Genomic DNA, 19,329 nt, shown 5'->3' with positions numbered 1-19,329 from the left:
CAGTCATAGTTTTAAAAGAAACAACATTGATATTGTTCCAAGAATCAACAGTGAAATGTGCAACATCATTATAAAAGGCAAAGGAAAAAAGATAAAAATCTCTATAACAATGTTGTTAACAAATTAAAATGCAATGACTGCTCTGCTAAATACGTGGGCCAAACGAAAAGGAATGTTTGTATACGCGCTGAGGAACACAGAAAATCAAAAATAATGTAATTTCCGAAAACCAAACACACCATAACCACATATTATACTACTAGTTCTGTAAGTGTATTTATAATTACTCGCTATTGTTTTTAAAATTGTAACCGAGATCTCATGTATATATTAATATGAAATAAATAGTTTCCTGATGAGGGTGGCATTGTCCACCGAAACGTCAGAGGAAGAATAAAGAAAAAACTTGGGGTTTTCTCTCCTTCCTCACGCACGGATTGCCTTGGGAGGACCAATAGAGCCAACATCACTCTATTTTTAAATATCCACCGAGGTATCGAGTCAACGTAGGAGAATTACTCTCTCTACAAATAATTAGACGTACTCAATATGGATAGACTGCTGCTTGGGGGCGTTGAGGTGCGCGTACGCCTTGTTCTTTCACCTGACAGTTTTTGTCTCATGGATCCTGATGCTGCGTATACTGTTCACATAGCCGAGGCAACACTTTCCGTGCGTCGTCTAAAGATTAATCCGAGTATTTTGATTGCTCATGAAAAAATGTTGTCTAAAGGCCAAGTATCTACTTACACGTGTTAAGGTAACTTTCAACAGTGGTGTACATGGTCAAACAATAGATAACGTTATACTAGGTCAGTTACCAAAAAGAATTATTATTGGTTTTATTGAGAATAAAGCTTATAATGTGCAAGTCACGTCACGTAAATTTCTTAAAAAAGATATTTTGAGACAGAATAATTAGTTGGCGTTGTATCACCACGGCATCGATTGCTACGATGTCGATGTCACACTAAAGAGTTTTAATAAAAATTTGCAAGATATTTGTAAAAGAGCAGATAAAATTTATGTACGGGGAGAGGAAAAGGCAAAATTGCTAAATAAGATTACAATTCGTGAAATCATCAATTTGGAGCACGCAAAGTGTTGTCCAACTTTTTACAGATTACCTTGGTGTGAGAAGTATTGCGTGCAACACGCTATCAAATCGGGCTACTTACAGTTTAATTGTGCTTTTAACAACGTATATAAATTAAAGAGCTGGCTAAGCTCGATAATCGTGTAACTGAACAAATCGTGTAATTGAACAAATTGTACCCTCGTTTTAAAAAAACGTAGACGATCGGAATAAAAAAAATGGTTTTTAGGTTTGTGCAAGAGAAGACTCCTCCTAAAATTTCAGCCCGATCGGTCGAAAATTTCGTGAGATATCGCATCTCACACATTTTTTGATGACAAAACTATAAGGCACTTCCGTGTCGCGGTCGTGCCTAATCAAGTATCACTATTTTTGATTTTTATCTATTCTATACTGTATTTAATCTGTACCTTTAAGCTATTGAATTAATGTCATTGAACTTTATTTTTTAACTTATTTCCAATTGCCGCGGTAACGCAAGTACAACGTAAACGGTACACGATCAACACATTGTACTATGAAAATCATTAGCACATATGCATTCTTACAAAAATGTATTGATTAGGATTCAAAAAGTAGGGAAATGAGAAACAAATTGAATACGGACTTCGTACACTGCGTAAACATGCATATAATATCAATAAGAAAAATAATAATTACCGAATAATAAAGCTTAAAAATTTAATTATAAACTCATTAGCTATTATAAAAGTTTTCTTACCTACAACAAATTTTGTTATACATTTTTAATAGATTGTAAAAAGCATCAACGTAAATTTTTAATAATAAAGCACGAATAAAAAAATTACATTAAGCAACAAATAATAAACTTATTTTTTAAGAATACAAAAAAAACGACAATATAGATTTTGCATTGTTATTAAAATTACATTATAAACCGATCAGAATTTTGAGAAATTACTTTGTGCTCTATTTCTCTCTTGCTGGTTCAAGTCTGAAAACTTACTGGTTTTGGTCGCACAATAAAGGGTCAATGCTTAAACGAATATGTTAATCTATTTCAAAGTGTCTCGTTTATTTATTTTAGTAAATACAGAAATTTTAAATGTATCTATTTTTCTGCCCGATTTGATAATTTTGCATTTTTAGGAAACTTTACTATGTGAATCCATCTAATTATATTCAATGACTCTAACTTATAAATCTTTATGAAAAACTTTGAAGGAAACTTTTATCGGTCTGCCGGCTGCAATGCTCGGTCACATGAGGGAGAGGGAAACGTGGCTTCGAGACTCTCGGAAGTGTAAGCTTCACTTCCCGTCTCGCTACGTCCCTGGCGCAAAAAAATCACTTGATTGATCACGTGATTTATCAAGTGATTATTCGAGATATTAAGGGGGCACACCACCTTTGAAATTAAAATCAAAAATTTTCATTAAAAATTTATAAATACTTATATAAATGAACCAAATTTTTATTACTATTCTTAGACATAATTACCTTTATTTTGATGGTTTTAGACCTTCTATATACCTCTATAATACCTACGTATAGTAGGGAGTCCATAATTCACTTACCGTAAGATTTCAAAGGTACGAATGGCCTAAATGAGCTCAAACTCTAAGATATTGTTTAAAAGTACATTAGTTATGGTATGAATGAGGGGATTTGGTTTAAATTTCATAGAAAAAGTTTTATAAGCATATTACTGATTTTTTAATCAATTTTTGATTAATTTTAACATAACTATCATGTAACTTTTTTTTCTATGAAATTTAAACCAAATCCCCTTATTCATACCATAACTAATGTACTTTTAAACGATATCCTGGAGTTAGAGCTCATTTGGGCCATTTGTTCCTTTGGAATCTTACGGTAAGTGAATTATGGACTCCCTACTATACGTAGGTATTATAGAGGTATATAGAAGGTCTAAAACCATCAAAATAAAGGTTATTATGTCTAAGAATAGTAATAAAAATTTGGTTCATTTATATAAGTATTTATAAATTTTTAATGAAAATTTTTGATTTTAATTTCAAAGGTGGTGTCCCCCCTTAATGTTGTTACATAACTAAAAGTATTACTGAATATACCATAACAGATAGTATTGCATTTAGTGAATGTTTATTTACTAAAAGTCTAAAGAACATTAAACAAAAAAAAAAATACATACAAAATTTTGCTTTGACGAGGTTTCAAACCAAATCCTCTGCCTAATAATCTGCCGTCTCACAACCTGAGCTAATTTCGCTTATACAGAACTATAGTTTAAATTTGATTCGTATGCTTGTAACACCCCGTACAAGCTACTCACAAAATTATAAATTATATTTAAAACTAAAATTTGTTGAATAAAATTTGTTATTTTACGCGAGTATCTCGCGCTCCCCCACTCTTCATTTGAACGCTTCAGGCTATAGCTAAGCTGACAGTAGCAGCATAACATCAGCAGTGCCAGGAGCCAGCCAGCGGCGGCAGCAGAACCAGCGATAGAGCGTGGAGAGCGCGCAACACGCGTATATTTGGAGCGGCGAGCGCAGCTGCGCGATAAGGCGCGAGAAAGGAAGTAGCGGCGCGCGCATTGTAATATACTTGTGTAAATGATTTTTGTAAATTAGTGTGTATGTTTGTGTGAATGTAAGAATGTGCTCCGCTGCCTTTATAAGGACTTGCACGGGCTATCTGAGCTCACTAGCCGAAGCGCAACTTAAGCGTCAGCGCAACTGAAGCGCCTAGTCCCTGTTCTTGAGCAACTTATGCCTTGAGCAGGTAAAAGACTTAAAAAAATGTCTACAATTTCCGTACTTGTAAAATTTTCAAAATCAGATACCATAACGCACTTAACGCGTATCGGTCTAACACGTAGAAACATTTCCTTATTTCATAATACTTATAAAATTTGTTAAGTCCAACCTGATTACGCAACTAAAGCGTATCAGTCGAAAAACTTGGAATAATTTCAAATATCTGCAATACTTCTAAAATTGTGATCTAGAGTCAATAACGCAAAATTAAAGCATATTGATCTACGAATATATTATAGAATCGAAACATAATAACAAAATTTTATTATTGTAACATTATTCCACTACCTGGTATCCCGGACCTCTTTTATTATAATAATATATTACAACATAAAAATCAAAATTCTACTTATGATCTGTCGTCATAATTACGACGCAGATCAGTAAATGTGTACTTCACTAAAATCTAAATTCATTTACGCGTATAGGACCGAGAAGAATGGTGACCGTTTAATAATATCATACGTGTGCTCAATTTTTTTTAATTCTGAAGTTATTTTGATTCGAGTATATAAATCATAAATTAGTGACAATCACATGCAATTCTTGCGCTAATACTATATGAGATTAACTGATAGCACTCGAAGATGTGACACTTCTTACACTCGATTTAAGTTCCCTTTATATTCATTTTTTTCACTGTGCCTATATTTGTTCGTATCTCCCAAGCTGTGTGACTGTTTTATATCAATAAATACTGAACGTTATGTTCTGCCAAATCGATCAAGTTTATTCTGCCCAATGAATTCAATGAAAACAAATGATGTCATGAGCATATTTTCGTAGTCGTCCCGCTGAGTTAAAAAATACTAATATAGCGAGTTTTTGCAATTAGTTCCTTGCCTAGTGCGTCAGATCATTTTCGTACTTCATCGATATCTTCGCATGTCCCTACTACTGCTTTGCATTCGCCCAGGCTTACAGCTTGTGGTAAGGGAAAATCTGGAATCATACTGAAGGGAAACTCCGGGGAGAAACCCGCCCTGAAGCAGCCGGAATTAAGGGTACTTTTTCCCTTGAAAATATACTCAGAAATAATCTTTATGCATTCACTGGAAGTCGAACCTGCAACTTCTTGAGCTAGCGTGTATTAGATCAGGCACCTTAGCCAACTGAACCACGAACGCTCCTTATTTCCGGCTTATTAAGGAAATTCCACCAAAAGTTACTTTTTGGCTTCTGCTGACTGGGCTATGAATTCAAATTTTAAATAAATAAGAATCACTACTATAATACGTAGAAATGTTAATTGCTTGCGTGTGTTTTTTTTTAATAAATAGGTTGATGGAATGGATGTCTTAGCGGTTCGAGAGGCAACAAAGTTTGCTATTGATTACTGCACTTCAGGAAAAGGTCCGTTAGTCATGGAAACTTTTACGTACAGATATAGCGGTCACAGTATGTCAGATCCTGGTACAAGTTACCGCACGAGAGAAGAAATTCAAGAAGTTAGACAGACTAGAGATCCGCTCACTAGTTTTAAAGAAAGAATTTTAAATGCCAATCTTGTCAGTTCTGATGAATTAAAGGTAAGTCCATTTACATGTATATATAACTAAACATTTGGCAAAATTTTGGCACATAATTTATATATTTATTACTATTTCGTATTTAGATGTTTATTTCTTTTAAAAACTTAATATGCTGGTATCTAGAATTCTTTTGCAATAGTAAATGAGAAATTCGACAAAAAAAAATCACATCTGTGACCTCACAAACAATGGAAAAAAGTTGGGGCACGCGCCTGAGTTACTATTTTTTAAATTCTACATACTTGAAACAATACAAAACCAATTTGTATGTTAATTGTATGACTACAGAGCTAATAGAATTTTTAACGAATCGTTTCGTTGTTGAGTCTACCTCTCGTTCTGTAGAAATTTGAAATCCTAGATAAATACGCACTTAGACTGGATCAAGTTCGAGTCTAATATTTTGCATTCTGTTGCTATGCCACTTGATGTTAATAAGTTATTTTAATTTTTATAAAAAATTGTTCGGATAGTTCTGGTGCATAAATAGTATCGCATTACAAGTATAGAAACTACGAAAGTGCTTCTATAGGAGCAGTGTACACTTATTTACTACAAATCAAAAATAAAAAATTCCCTATTGATCGGTCTCACAACAGGTAAAATATGATTATAGCTAGTTCTAATGATAAGTGGGCAAGTCAAAATTTTAAATTACTCATTAACCTTTTTAGATTAGATTAGATTAAACAGTAATTAATTTGTGTACATTGTGTTGTAGAATATTATAATACGAAAAGAAAAACATTATGGGCCTTTTGGCCATTAAACAGCATATAAAATTGTATGTGTAAGTGCATACAATGCTCAGATACCTAATGGTTGGTTGAGATACAATCTTATCTCCGCCCACCATTAGTGTTATTGTCTCTATCTTCTTTCTACTAGAAATAAGGATAGCTCCGCTTTTATGGCTGGCCAGTTTTAGGCCTGCCTCTGCTAGCTATTCGTGCATTATATGGATAGACTTCTCAGCTATATTCTTTACTTCTTCATTGTGCTTCGCTACTATCACTACTGCAATATCTCTAGCAAAGCCTATCACTGTTGCTCCTTTGGGTAATTCCAGTCTCAGTACTCCATCGTACATGATGTTCCAAGTTGGTAGGCCAAGTACTGACCCTTGGGGGACGCCTCCTGTAACTTCATAGGTCTTGGTACCCTTCTCATTGTCATATAAAAAAATTCTAATGTTTTTTAAGTAGTTGGACATAATCCTTCTTATATAAAAGGGCACCTCCTGCTTCCAGAGTGCTTCGTGTATTTTTCTCTAGCCGAATTGAATGCATTTTTGCATAATATTGTCTTGTCGAGCGATCATCTCCGTCAAAAAGTGTCAAAAGTGTACTACTATACGGATACTAAAGAATGTTGTGTGTCACAAACTGTATGCGGGTGTGGTATATCGATACTGGCTAAACGTAAGGGTTTGTGTGTGTCGTTCCAGTGCACCGTGGGCATGAGTCCTGGATGTTGGCGCAGGCCGTGGGTTTTTGAAACGATATGTTCACAAACTCACAAAATGTATTCTATAAACGGTCCTGGAGGTTCTGGAAAAACATTTCTATACAAAACTTTAGTTTATTATTTTATTTCTCATAATAAAAAAACCGCTGCCAAGTCATTGGCACTTAGCTTCCTCCGAATCGATTTTTTGTTTTAACATAAAATATATTTTCCTATTACATTTCGATTTAAAGTTAATTGAATTTGACAGTTATGAGTCAATGACCTTTAAATGTATTGTGATGTCATGAAACTTAGTTAAGTTTTATTGCTATATCACTTTTTACATTTCCTTTAAACAAAGTTTTATTTAATATATCATTTATCAGAATGAGATTCTTAACAAATATAGTTTCATGTTTTAATCAGCAAATTTTTACATTTTCTTAAAAATACGCGCCGTGATATCTACCGCTCGGTGGTGAGGAAACGATATCATCTAAACTTTATTTACATAAACTAATAAAAATATATATTTTATTATTAAAATATTAATTTAGAGATACATATCTGTTGTTGACAGGCAAAATGACTGCGTGCATCGCCGCAAAAGTATCGAGTTAATTTTTTTAACTGTCACATGAGTCCCTAACGTCTAAGAACATTCCTACCCTATTATTTTTTTTTAGTGCACCAATATTGCAATATTTTAATGTAAAGATTGCAATTTTGCACTTTCCGGATTTTTCAGGAAATTTTTCTGGACTTCTTGGAATTTTAACGCTGATAATATACTTATGATTATAAAGATTTTTTTGTGATTAAAGTTGGTGTTATTTTAAAGGTAGTAGTACCATATATCATTTACCATAACTATAATAAGTTAACCTGGACATCGTCTACTGGAAGTGAACATTTTTATATAGTTTTGATATTGTTGGAGTGGTGGTTTAAATAATTCTTACACTGAGGTTAATTAGTAAAATAATGATAAACTAGCAGGGTCACCTCACTCCTAATGTCGCTCGGTTGAAAATTTAAATTTAAAGCATATTTTTACAATCCATTGTTAACTAAAGAAATACGTGAAAATATTTCACTGAAACATATCATTTCTATTTTAACAAGTCACGGATACACACTGAACTATTTCAATTTAACTAAATTTAGTGAGGATGTTAAGGAAATCAATTATGAAGAATTGTATGCAACAAATGAAATTGAAAATGATTCATTATACAATATAAGCTCTTTAACGAATAAACAACGTGAAATTTTTATACAGTAATAAATAATGTAATTAATGAAGCTAATTAAGTGAAGTGTTTCTTTATTGATGGACCTGGAGTTGGTGGAAAAAGCTACTTACTAAATACCATTATCACTCATTTAAATAAAGGAAAAATAAGTGTTTTGCCTGTATCATGGACTGGTATAGCAGGGAATTTATTAATAAATGAAAGAACTTCACATGTAATTTTGAAATCGCCATTAAATATAAATGAAGATTCAACGTGCAACATTTCTCCTAATACAATATATAGAAAAAATCTGCAAAATGTACAAGTCATAATTTGGGATGAAATAACAATGACATCAAAACATACTTTTCAGGCAGTGGATAAATTATTTAATGACTTATGTAATAATGAGTTTAAAGGCTATAGCCGGATTACTATGGTGAAATGGCCCCCTTGGAAAATGTATATATGTTATATACCATTCGATGGGGGATAAAAAAAAAACTCCCATAGCCAAATTTTTAGCTCTCTGCCTAGTGCGCATGCGCAGTAACGTCGATAAACGTGTTTTTTTGATTTTATTTTTTTCTGAAGTCCCTATAGGATAAAAATTTTTTTAAAAATTCACATTGGTGTATTTTTATGTCATGAATAACTGCAATTTTTTTGGGATTACATAACCTCAAATATCGGATCTAAAAAAATTATTAAAGTTTTCAATCGATATTTTGACCCCCTTGTTTTTGAGGTGCAACTTTTTAAGTAGACTTTTTTTGTGTACTTTTTCCCGTTCTTTACGATGGCACTAACGTTTTTTCCTTAAAAATGGTGGCACAACTCGATTTGAGCCAAAAACTGATTTTTTTGCCATTTTTTCACGTTTTTAGCTGGTTATGTTACAATTTAGTTACTAAAGTGACTCCTTTTGAGTAGTTTTGCATATCTTCCCATGAAAACATAATCAAATGAAATATTTTGTTCGCTCCAAGCCGTATTTTTTATATTATCTTACGTTTTCAATGATGGTCTTATCAGAATTGTGATATCACCTTATTATAAAACTGATGGCTAATGTTATGTTCTTTTTAAACGTTCTGTGATTGGTCGAAAGTATTGTCTCTGTCGCACTTTTTTGTTTATTGTTTATTTTTATTTATAATAAAAGGTTATGCTTGGCCGCGCGGTTGACGCGGCGGCTGCAATGCAGACGATCTGCGTAGTGAATGGTCAATCATAAAATTAAGAATTATCAGGAGCATAAACAAATAAAGTATTTTGATTTCTTAATTAATTAAACGATGCGCAAACCAATGGCCAACATTGTTTTTTTCAAAACTAATTTTTTTTTTTTCTTACAATTGTCTATATAAGGGAGAAAGTACAATACGTCCCGTCCCGTCCCGTACCGACCCCGGGACATACCGTCTGAAATAAGTCACTTTTATATTATTGGCTAATTCTGTTCGATAACCCAATCGACGGTACAGAATTAGCCAATCCCGTAAAAACAGCTTATTTCAGACGGTATGTCCCGAGGTCGGTACGGGACGACGGACTCAATTGTACTTTCTCCATAATATACTAATACAAGTGAATGGTGAAAATGCTGTTAGTATAAGTTTATAACTTTTAAAGTAAATTAAAATCTAGCAAATAAAAATTGTTTCGATTTTTCTTTTTACTATTTCGGCTTTTGACTGATAATTGATAGCAATACTAGAAAAAATAATAAAGTAGTTAAGTATTTATTTTCAAATACATTGGAGTTAGTTGGAACCGAAGGCTGACGCGGCTACTTTAAATCTTTCTGCTGTTTACTTCAAAACTAACAATCTTGTATATTTAAAGTGAGTACTATATATTTTACATATCTTTTAAAAAAATGAAGATTTAACAAAGTTTTTCAAAAGTTTTGACATTACAGATTATATGCTTTGATATTAGGGTTATATGTATTTCTAATACATATTACACAATAAATTAATATTTTGTTAAATAACTTCTTTAAAATCAAAACCTATTATTAATACCTAAAATGTTATTTTTATGCCGACACTTTGAGTTTTGAAAAAAATACTGTAACCAACCTACTGATAAATAAAAAATCTCCCATGTATTTATAATAAATACACTTGTATTTTACCGGTATATGCAGAGTAAAACTTATTAATGGGTAGAAAAATAAAATTTTTATTATAAATTCTGTAGTATTAAGAGTAATTGTATCAAAAATAATGACAGATAATATAGTAATATAATAATATGATATAATAATATAATAATATGATATAATAATATAATAATATAATATAATAATATAATAATGTAATAATAATAACAGATAATTATTAGACCTTTTTATACGCTAAATAAGAAAAACATGTTGTGTACGTTATTAAATTCTTGCATAAAATCAAAAGTTTAAACCAACATTAAATTATAAACTGTTTTAGTACTCGCATAAAGATCCGATCTTATCCTAAAACAAAAATAGCAATCAGATTTTAAATCAATAAGCTAACAAAAAAGTAATTAATAAAAATGAATTTTCAATCCTATAGATATAGATATACGTACAATGCAGGTAAGGGGAACGAGTCTTTATCTATTTAACTTAACCAATTTAGGCTAATCACATAAAGTAAAATGAGAAATTAGTTAAACATAAAGTTGTTGAAACTATTAACTAAATAAAATTAAGAAGGAAAAACATTTGAATAAAATATGACAATAAACTTTTGCTAGAAACGGATTTGACGATTGATGAGTTGCATGTTTTGATGTAATGCGGTATATTAATTATACAAGTATGATTAAATTGATAAAATATAGAAAGTCTTGAACAATAATTAATTTGTTTATGTATAAAATACTGTCAAATTAATAAAAAATGCACATAAATATCTGCATATGACTATATATGATGTGATTTTTACTATAGTTAATTATTATGAGATGAGAAAAAATATTTGGTTTTACATAAAAACAATACATGAGAAATAATAAAAATGAAAAATAGAACTAATAGGATGCGAACTTATTAATTGTCAATTAACTTTTAAGTTAAAAAAATGTAAAATGAATAAAGTAAACACAAGCTAACCTATGCTTTAAACACATACGTATATGAAACATCATTAAAAACAACATTATTTATTTATTTTAAAATACAGTATTATTCATGTCTAGATACAAGAACATATTTTTACAAAAAAACAAATTGAATATAATAATTTCATAGGTTTGTTGATTTTATAAAATCACTAGGTGCAAGCACTTCAATACAGTTTTTATGACAAAAAAAAATTATTTGCTTAAAAAACTTATAAATGAAATACAACTTATTTCACTTTTACTAGGCAATATTATTTTTTTACTTTTCATGTAAAGCTACTGAGAAAACTGGATTATACAAGAACTTAGATTATAATATTTTTGTAATATTTATTATTCATTCTAGTTTTTAATTTAAAAAAAGGCAAACAATTTTTTTAGATTTTTAAAAACTAACTAACAGCATTTTTAAATGTATTGTAAAATATTTATATTTTATTATTTCAGAAGTGATCTTCTTGTCTAATGGTTAAATAAATATGGCATCTAATAGTAATGAAGAGTCAGATAACATCAGGAAACGCGATGATCGAAGATGTGCCATGTGTAATATTTATATTAGAAAATCAATTGGTCGAGAAAAGGAAATCGAATCTGAAGTTGAAATCGAATATGCTAAACAATTATCAAATAAAGATATTTACATCCATGATGTAATTTGTGATTCATGTAGAAAGCGATTAGCCAAATACATATCAAGCTCTAAACCTAAAAAGGTTAATGTTCCAGCAACTGCTTCGTCTCAAGATTCAAATGTTTCTGAATCATTTTCTCAGCTAACTGTCACTTCATCATCTCAGGAAAGTACACAATCATCTGTATACACAATAAAGGAACAAAAAGTGCGAGCAACCACGGAATTACTTATTCAAAGGACGATTGCGGCACATAAATATTGCTTTGTTTGTGGGTACCAAAAACAGACTAATAATATATTAGTTCCTTTAGAGGCCCGAATTCAAGTTTATAGTAAAATGAATGTTTTTATTCCACATGGCAATAGATGCTGTTGCACACATTTAATTAAAAAAAGATTTTATGAAGATGAACTAAATAAAATTAATATTTTTTCCACTACAAGTACGGTATATATTGATGAATTACTACAATTTTTGAGTCAATTATCAATGAAAGCAGACGAAACTTTATTAGATACAGTAGCTGAATTTTCCATGCCTGAAAAAAAATTGAAAGTTTTTACGGGATTAACGTGGGAAAATATTAATTATCTTAAAGATCAACTCACTTCTCTGAAGAATTCCTGTGTAAGGACAGCGACACAAGCCATTGTCGTATTTTTATTCAAAATGCGCTCTGGGAATTCTAACTCGCTCATCTCTACAATATTTGACATTGAAAGCGAACAACAAGTATCTCGTTTTTGTCAATCAGTATTATTATCTTTCGAAAAAGATTTACTACCAAAACACTTTGGATTAGAAAATGTAGACAGAAATGAATTGATTGAAAATCAAACTTCTAATATGGCAAAGAAATTACATCCAGGTAAACAACTTTTTTTGATTGCTGATGGTACTTATATAAGGCATGAAAAAAGCTCTAATAACGAGTACCAAAGAAAATCTTATTCAGGCCAAAAAAAAGTTCCTCTGACTAAACCATTTACTATATGTACTACTAATGGTTATGTTGTTGACCAGTTAGGTCCATATCTTGCAAATAAAAATGGTGCTACAATACTGATTGAAATATTGGAAGAGAAGCAGAATATTTTACAGAAACTTCTTCGCCAAGGGGACATTTTTATACTGGATAGAGGTTTCAGGGACATTAAACAAAAATTAGAAAATATGGGTTATATTGTTTTGATGCCTGCACTCAAAGGTTCAAAATCTCAACTTTCTACGCAAGAATCAAATGAAACAAGATTCACGACAAAACTGCGATGGGTTGTTGAAGCAGTGCACGGAGTTCAAAAGAAAAAATATAGGTTATTAGATCACAAACTTGATAATAAAATGGTGAAAAATACTGGATCTTATTGTAAAATTTCTTGCTACTTAAATAACTTGTTTGGCAGACGCCTAGATTCTGATGAAGACATGCAAGATGAAATATTTAGTGCTATGCAATCTAGAAAAAATGTTGAAAATACATTAGCAGTTTTAGTAGCAGACAAAAGATGGAGTCGTCGGAAACTACCATTTAAAATAATAACTTCGGATGATTTACCAGACTTTCCTGAATTAACAATAAAAGATTTGAAAATTCTGTTTACAGGAACATATCAGCTTAAACAGACAATATCTTACTTAGCGGAAATGCTTGACGCAGATAATAATTTGAAGATTGGATATTCAAAAGAGACTAACAATATTCTCAAACTTGAAGTTCAATCCAGGCATATTAACAGAAAACAATACAAATGTTTCGTTGAGTATAAACCAAATGGTATTGGTTATTCTAGCATCTTAAGACACTGTTGTGATTGTGCTAACGGTAACCGTACTATAGGATGTTGTGCGCATATTGCTGCCATAATCTATTATCTTTCACATGGAAGATATTTATCAAAAATCATACGACCAGCTGAAATTCTGTCTAAAATGTTTCTTAATGATCAAATTGAAGTGTGTATTGATGAAGATAGTGACAATGATGAGTGAATCATTTTTTCTATTGTGAACATTCGTTATTTTTAAAAAGCTACTTGTATACGTTCCATAATTTATTTTAAATAGCCTATGAAGATAATAAATTATACTTTGTACGAATTGAACATACTTAACTTCAATTCCTTTTTACCTGATAATTATTACTGTCAATAGATTTTGAATAATCAATTAAGTAAAGGCAGATAAGCCAAATATGGCCTTTTTAAGACCACAAGACGCCAAAAGTACCCTCAAACGATCGATTTCAAGGCTATGTTTAGCTAAAAACAGGCTTTTTTGCGTGAAAACCCTTGCATTATGACATTTTTAGGTTAGTTTTGGGTTACATGGTACCAAAAATGGCCTTTTTCGGCGTTAAATCACTCAAATGAGGGCATTTTTAGGTTAAAGAGAAAAGCAGACACTGACAGAGGCGATATTCTTTTTATATATAGAGAGAAACCCTTTATTACCTCAAATTCTGATAAGACCATCATTGAAAACGTAAGATAATATAAAAAATACGGCTTGGAGCGAACAAAATATTTCATTTGATTATGTTTTCATGGGAAGATATGCAAAACTACTCAAAAGGAGTCACTTTAGTAACTAAATTGTAACATAACCAGCTAAAAACGTGAAAAAATGGCAAAAAAATCAGTTTTTGGCTCAAATCGAGTTGTGCCACCATTTTTAAGGAAAAAACGTTAGTGCCATCGTAAAGAACGGGAAAAAGTACACAAAAAAAGTCTACTTAAAAAGTTGCACCTCAAAAACAAGGGGGTCAAAATATCGATTGAAAACTTTAATAATTTTTTTAGATCCGATATTTGAGGTTATGTAATCCCAAAAAAATTGCAGTTATTCATGACATAAAAATACACCAATGTGAATTTTTAAAAAAATTTTTATCCTATAGGGACTTCAGAAAAAAATAAAATCAAAAAAACACGTTTATCGACGTTACTGCGCATGCGCACTAGGCAGAGAGCTAAAAATTTGGCTATGGGAGTTTTTTTTTATCCCCCATCGAATGGTATATAACATATATACATTTTCCAAGGGGGCCATTTCACCATAGTAACCCGGCTATAGCCTTTGGTTGCAAACTAAAGATTGTATCAGGTGACTTCTGACAAATACTACCTGTTATCAAACATGGGAAACGAACAAACATTAATGAAAATTGTGTGAAAAATAGTCATGGAGTAAATTCCAAATAATGACTTTAAAAGATAAAATGAGAGTTAGTAATTGTTACAAAGAGTTTAAACAATGGCTATTAAAAATTGGAGATGGAAAATTAACCAGTTATATAATTATGGAAATTTATAGAGATTGCTTTGATGATAAAAATGCCAATAAAATTTGCAAAAGAGTAATTTTAGCGCCAAAAAACAATGAAGTACTAAAAATTAATAATAACACTAACACTAATCACCTCGCTTGCTAACGCTTCCTCGGTTGATGGATGTTTTTTTAATATGTACATTGTAAATAAGTGCATTCAAAATTAATTTTTTAGGATTTAAATTTTTAATTATATAGAAGTTGACGTTTTTAGAAATATTGCAAATTTTACGTCATAAGATTCTGTAAGGGAACAGACATATTTTAACAAACGTATTTTTGTGTATGAGTGTTTGTATGTATGCACGTGTGTGTGTGCGTGTGTGTGTTTGTGAGTGTATATATAAAAATACGTTTTACCAATAAACAAATAAATAATTTGCGTATATAAAGTAAACATGTGTATGTGCGCGTGTGCGCGTGTGTGCGTTTTTTTATGTGGTGTAGGCAGAACAAGCCCTGCACAAGTGGCCCTTCGACACCGGATTCCCACAAGTACTATCGTTGAACAATAATTCCGTGGGGCCCGCTTTTTTCGGCTTCTAAAGTTGGACATTTCCATACATCCCCCATCCACCAAGGTGATTAGGGGTTCGGGATCAAACTCGTCTTCTTCATTCGGCATCATCCTGCCGTCTTCATCATTCTGCATCGTCCAGCCGTCTGTTTCCTGCAGCATCGTCCGGTCGTCTACTTCGACCAGCATCGACCAGCCATCCTCTGGATAGACTCAACCCCGACACCTACGTTCCTCTGTGTGTGTCTGTGTGTTTATAACAATTGTATACGCGAATTAATTCTTTTAATCAAGAAAACTAAGAGTTGAGTGGAGAGGATTACAAGATATAATAATAAATACATCAGGTTTTCCAAATGTTTGGACGACTGTCATTGCGTCTATATAATTTTGTTGCAACGCGATTTTGATTGTAAAATAACCATTTTGCCGATGTTGACATTAATCAATTGAGCTTTATTTGTTACATAATCCATTAATCCGCGATACATTTCAGTCCTTAATTTTGCTTGCTGATTTCTAATATAAAACAATCTCGTTCCTTCAACTTTACACCATAAATCTATTATAAATTGTTGAGTTAATTTAACTAAATTTGAACAAGAATTAAATTCATTTCGTACACTTAAAAGGAAGGAATAATATTGCAACGCTGTAACTTGGGTTTTATTTTTAATTTTACTTTCATAATTAGGTTGCCATCCTTTTTGTCCGAAAAAAAAATTAAAGGATATACCATAGGATCAACATGTTTACTTATAATTGGAATTCTTTCAGGTTTTGAATTTTTTAGAATAAATACAATAATTGCGATCAAATGTTTCGCCTTCCATCATCATCTACAAAAACTTCTGCAACTTCATTACACTATGGAAGTGCTACGTCGGAATTAGTCCTTTCGAACCAAATCCGTTCGTTTTAATTCTAGAAATTCTCTTGGTAGAGAATCTCTAGAAAGTGCAACGCTAGGAGTGAGAATTAGTTTATTAGCCAACCGACACTTGGCTCCTACTTTTTAGCGGTTAGAAAATGATTCTAGTCCATACAGTGGTGGACACAAGGAAAATAAGACAGAAAATAGAACTACTAATATGTATTAACTTACTTTTCTGTGTGCTACTGGAGACCCGCGGACTGTCTGGCTGTTGTTTCCGATAAGGACTCACAATGCGTTAGAATAGATTTTTCAAGGTAACGGAACGACAAGAAAAATAATAAGATTCGTGAGTTGTATGTCGAAGAAAAAGTTAGTTTATGTCAATGAACAAACACTGATACAAAACAAAAGACATTATAATATGCGGACTGAGCACATGTAATGTGCGGACTGAACGCGTTTGTAATTTTATCGAGAATGCGAACTAAGCGCGTGAATGATTGATGAATTTGTAGATTGTGGGCTGAGCGCGTATGCAATTTTTCAAAGTATAAGAAGCGGACTAAGCGCGTAAAATTTTAAGTTGCTTCCGAGCTGACTGTGAGCCGGGACCGAAGTGATTTCGAGTTGCGACTCGAGGATAATCGTAACATTTGGCCCATCCCTCAATTTCCCTCTTCGAGAGATTTTCGGAGGATTTTCCAATAGGAAGAGAATTTCCTTGAGGGCTCCTCCTACGCTTGGGTCTGGAGACCCCCTACTCTAACTAAATTTTCCGGGGGAGAGGCCAAGATAGGTTCTCTGTCCCCGAGACAGATGGCGACGCTTGTGCCATTTACAAATGGAAAATGAATATTTATAAAAGATAGTTTAAAATACAGTTGTTCATGGATTAGTTTACTATTATTAGTAAAGATGTTTCGACTATTATCTTGAAAATAAAAGAAGTTAAAAATATTGTAAACGAAATATTTATTTAATATTTACTTTTTAGAAAAATGTTGCTAAAACAATCTCGTATAAATATTATTTATAATATTCCTGATTGAAAATTGTATGTGTTGTCGATGGTTTTCAAAGAAAAATCGTGTTCAATACTATGCATACGTCGTTTTACTTCTTTTCCGCCCTTTCCCTTCTTTGTAAAAGACGAATTGTTTAAATAATTGTTAATAAACACGGTTAAAAATTTATTGAAATGTTCAGTCCGTTATACGCAACTTATTTTCTAACTTAGAAATCATTTACAATAATAATTATAACAAATAGTTGCAATTAACTTAACACCTAATTAATACAGTAGATTTTCTAATTCAAGTCTTCGGAAAGTATTGAATAATTATTAATATGTTTTAGTTTTGGCCGTTGAGAATTTAGGACTATTTTATTTAGCTTAAAGTGTATATATAAATTTATTATTCGTTTATGGCTTTTGTAAAATAGAAGACTTGACTAGATTGTTTATGAAAAGAAAATATAGATATATGAATAGAAAAGTAATAATTAACATTTAGATCTTATTTAAATAATTCACTACGTTAGTCATTATTGACAGTACATGACGTTTTAGTTTTGAAAGATTTTTGGTGTGTTATAATAATATGATTTTTATATAACTAAGCAACTATTTGTCTAAAAATGAAAATTATAAATATTATAATTTGTATCGTCTACTAGCCATTAATTGATGGTACTTTATATTAATTTCTTTTATTTTTCTTTGAAAGGCGTTTTGTTTTCGCTTGCTTCCTCCTAGAGGAAGCTTTGTAATAGTAAAATTTTGAGTTTCGTCAAAACTTCTAGAAAATACTTTTTGGTGTGTTAGAAGTTCAAATCAAGTGTTTTTTGGAAAATGTCCGTATGGATGTGTGTGTGTGTATGTGTGTGTATGTGTGTGTATGTGTGTGTGTATATATACCATAATATTTCTGGAACTACCCCGTCAATATCAATAAAATTTGACATACATATATATTTTTGGATTTTAAATTCGGGAAAAACAGTTTTTCCTCGTTTGAAGCTCGGGATCGACCGCTTTGTTCGGCAGATAAAATGAAAAAGGTGATTTTTTTTAAATTAATATCTCTGAAACTAAATATTATAACCTGGCGAAAAAAATTATATTACTTATTTTTTCAGTAATAAATCGAAAACTGAAAAAAATGAGTTTTTTTTGTGCCCCGATTATAGACGCAAAAAGGCCTTATTGCATTTGAGATTTCGTGAAAAAGTAGATATTTTATGTGTTTTGTCTAAGTTCATTGCACAGCTTTCAAACCCCTATGGTTCTTAAGATATCAAGGTTTCAATTTTTTTTTGAAAATTTTTTGATTCCTTATATCTTTAAAACAATGTAGTCAAACGCTTCAAAATGTTATTTGGTGATTCACCATAAAAATGCTATTTGCTGCTAAAATTTTAAATGATTTCGTCGAGCGGTTTTCAAGTAAAGAGCTAAAATGTAAAAATCGTTTTCTCGAAAATGGCGCGAGCGACTTATCTAATGAATAGCCTGTTGTTTTGATGGTTAAGTTGGTTAGGAACACATGTAAACATGCGTGAATTTCTGTGAAAAAAAAATTGACGGCAGTGTTCGTATTCTATAATAAAAAACCAAGGGGTCTGCAAAATTTTGGACAATGAACCATCCAAAACTTATATTAAATTATGTATTAAAAGCCACCTCATACATAAGCAAGCAGATATATAGATATATTAAAACAATATTTTATTTATTGGACCTATAAATTTAGTTCGAGGAAGATACGTGCCA

General features: G+C 31.5%; 1 protein-coding gene across 4 annotated transcripts in view; it reads left to right on the top strand.

Moving 5' to 3' along the window:
• Nucleotides 1-19,329, top strand: part of LOC100118113 (probable pyruvate dehydrogenase E1 component subunit alpha, mitochondrial) — a 239,705-nt gene that overhangs the window by 168,687 nt on the left and 51,689 nt on the right. For all 4 annotated transcript variants that reach the window (XR_004345270.1, XM_031928166.2, XM_032601916.1 and 1 more), the window contains one exon: nt 5,145-5,393. Coding sequence is in view for 3 of the 4 variants with exons in the window: in XM_031928166.2 (XP_031784026.1) it covers nt 5,145-5,393 (249 nt within the window). In the remaining variant the exon portion in view is untranslated. The remainder of the gene's footprint in view (nt 1-5,144; nt 5,394-19,329) is intronic.

The sequence above is a fragment of the Nasonia vitripennis genome, assembly GCF_009193385.2.
Source record: "Nasonia vitripennis strain AsymCx chromosome 4 unlocalized genomic scaffold, Nvit_psr_1.1 chr4_random0004, whole genome shotgun sequence".
NCBI lineage: Eukaryota > Metazoa > Arthropoda > Insecta > Hymenoptera > Pteromalidae > Nasonia > Nasonia vitripennis.
Note: the sequence above shows the minus strand (reverse complement) of the source record. Positions and strands in the feature narration are given on the sequence as shown.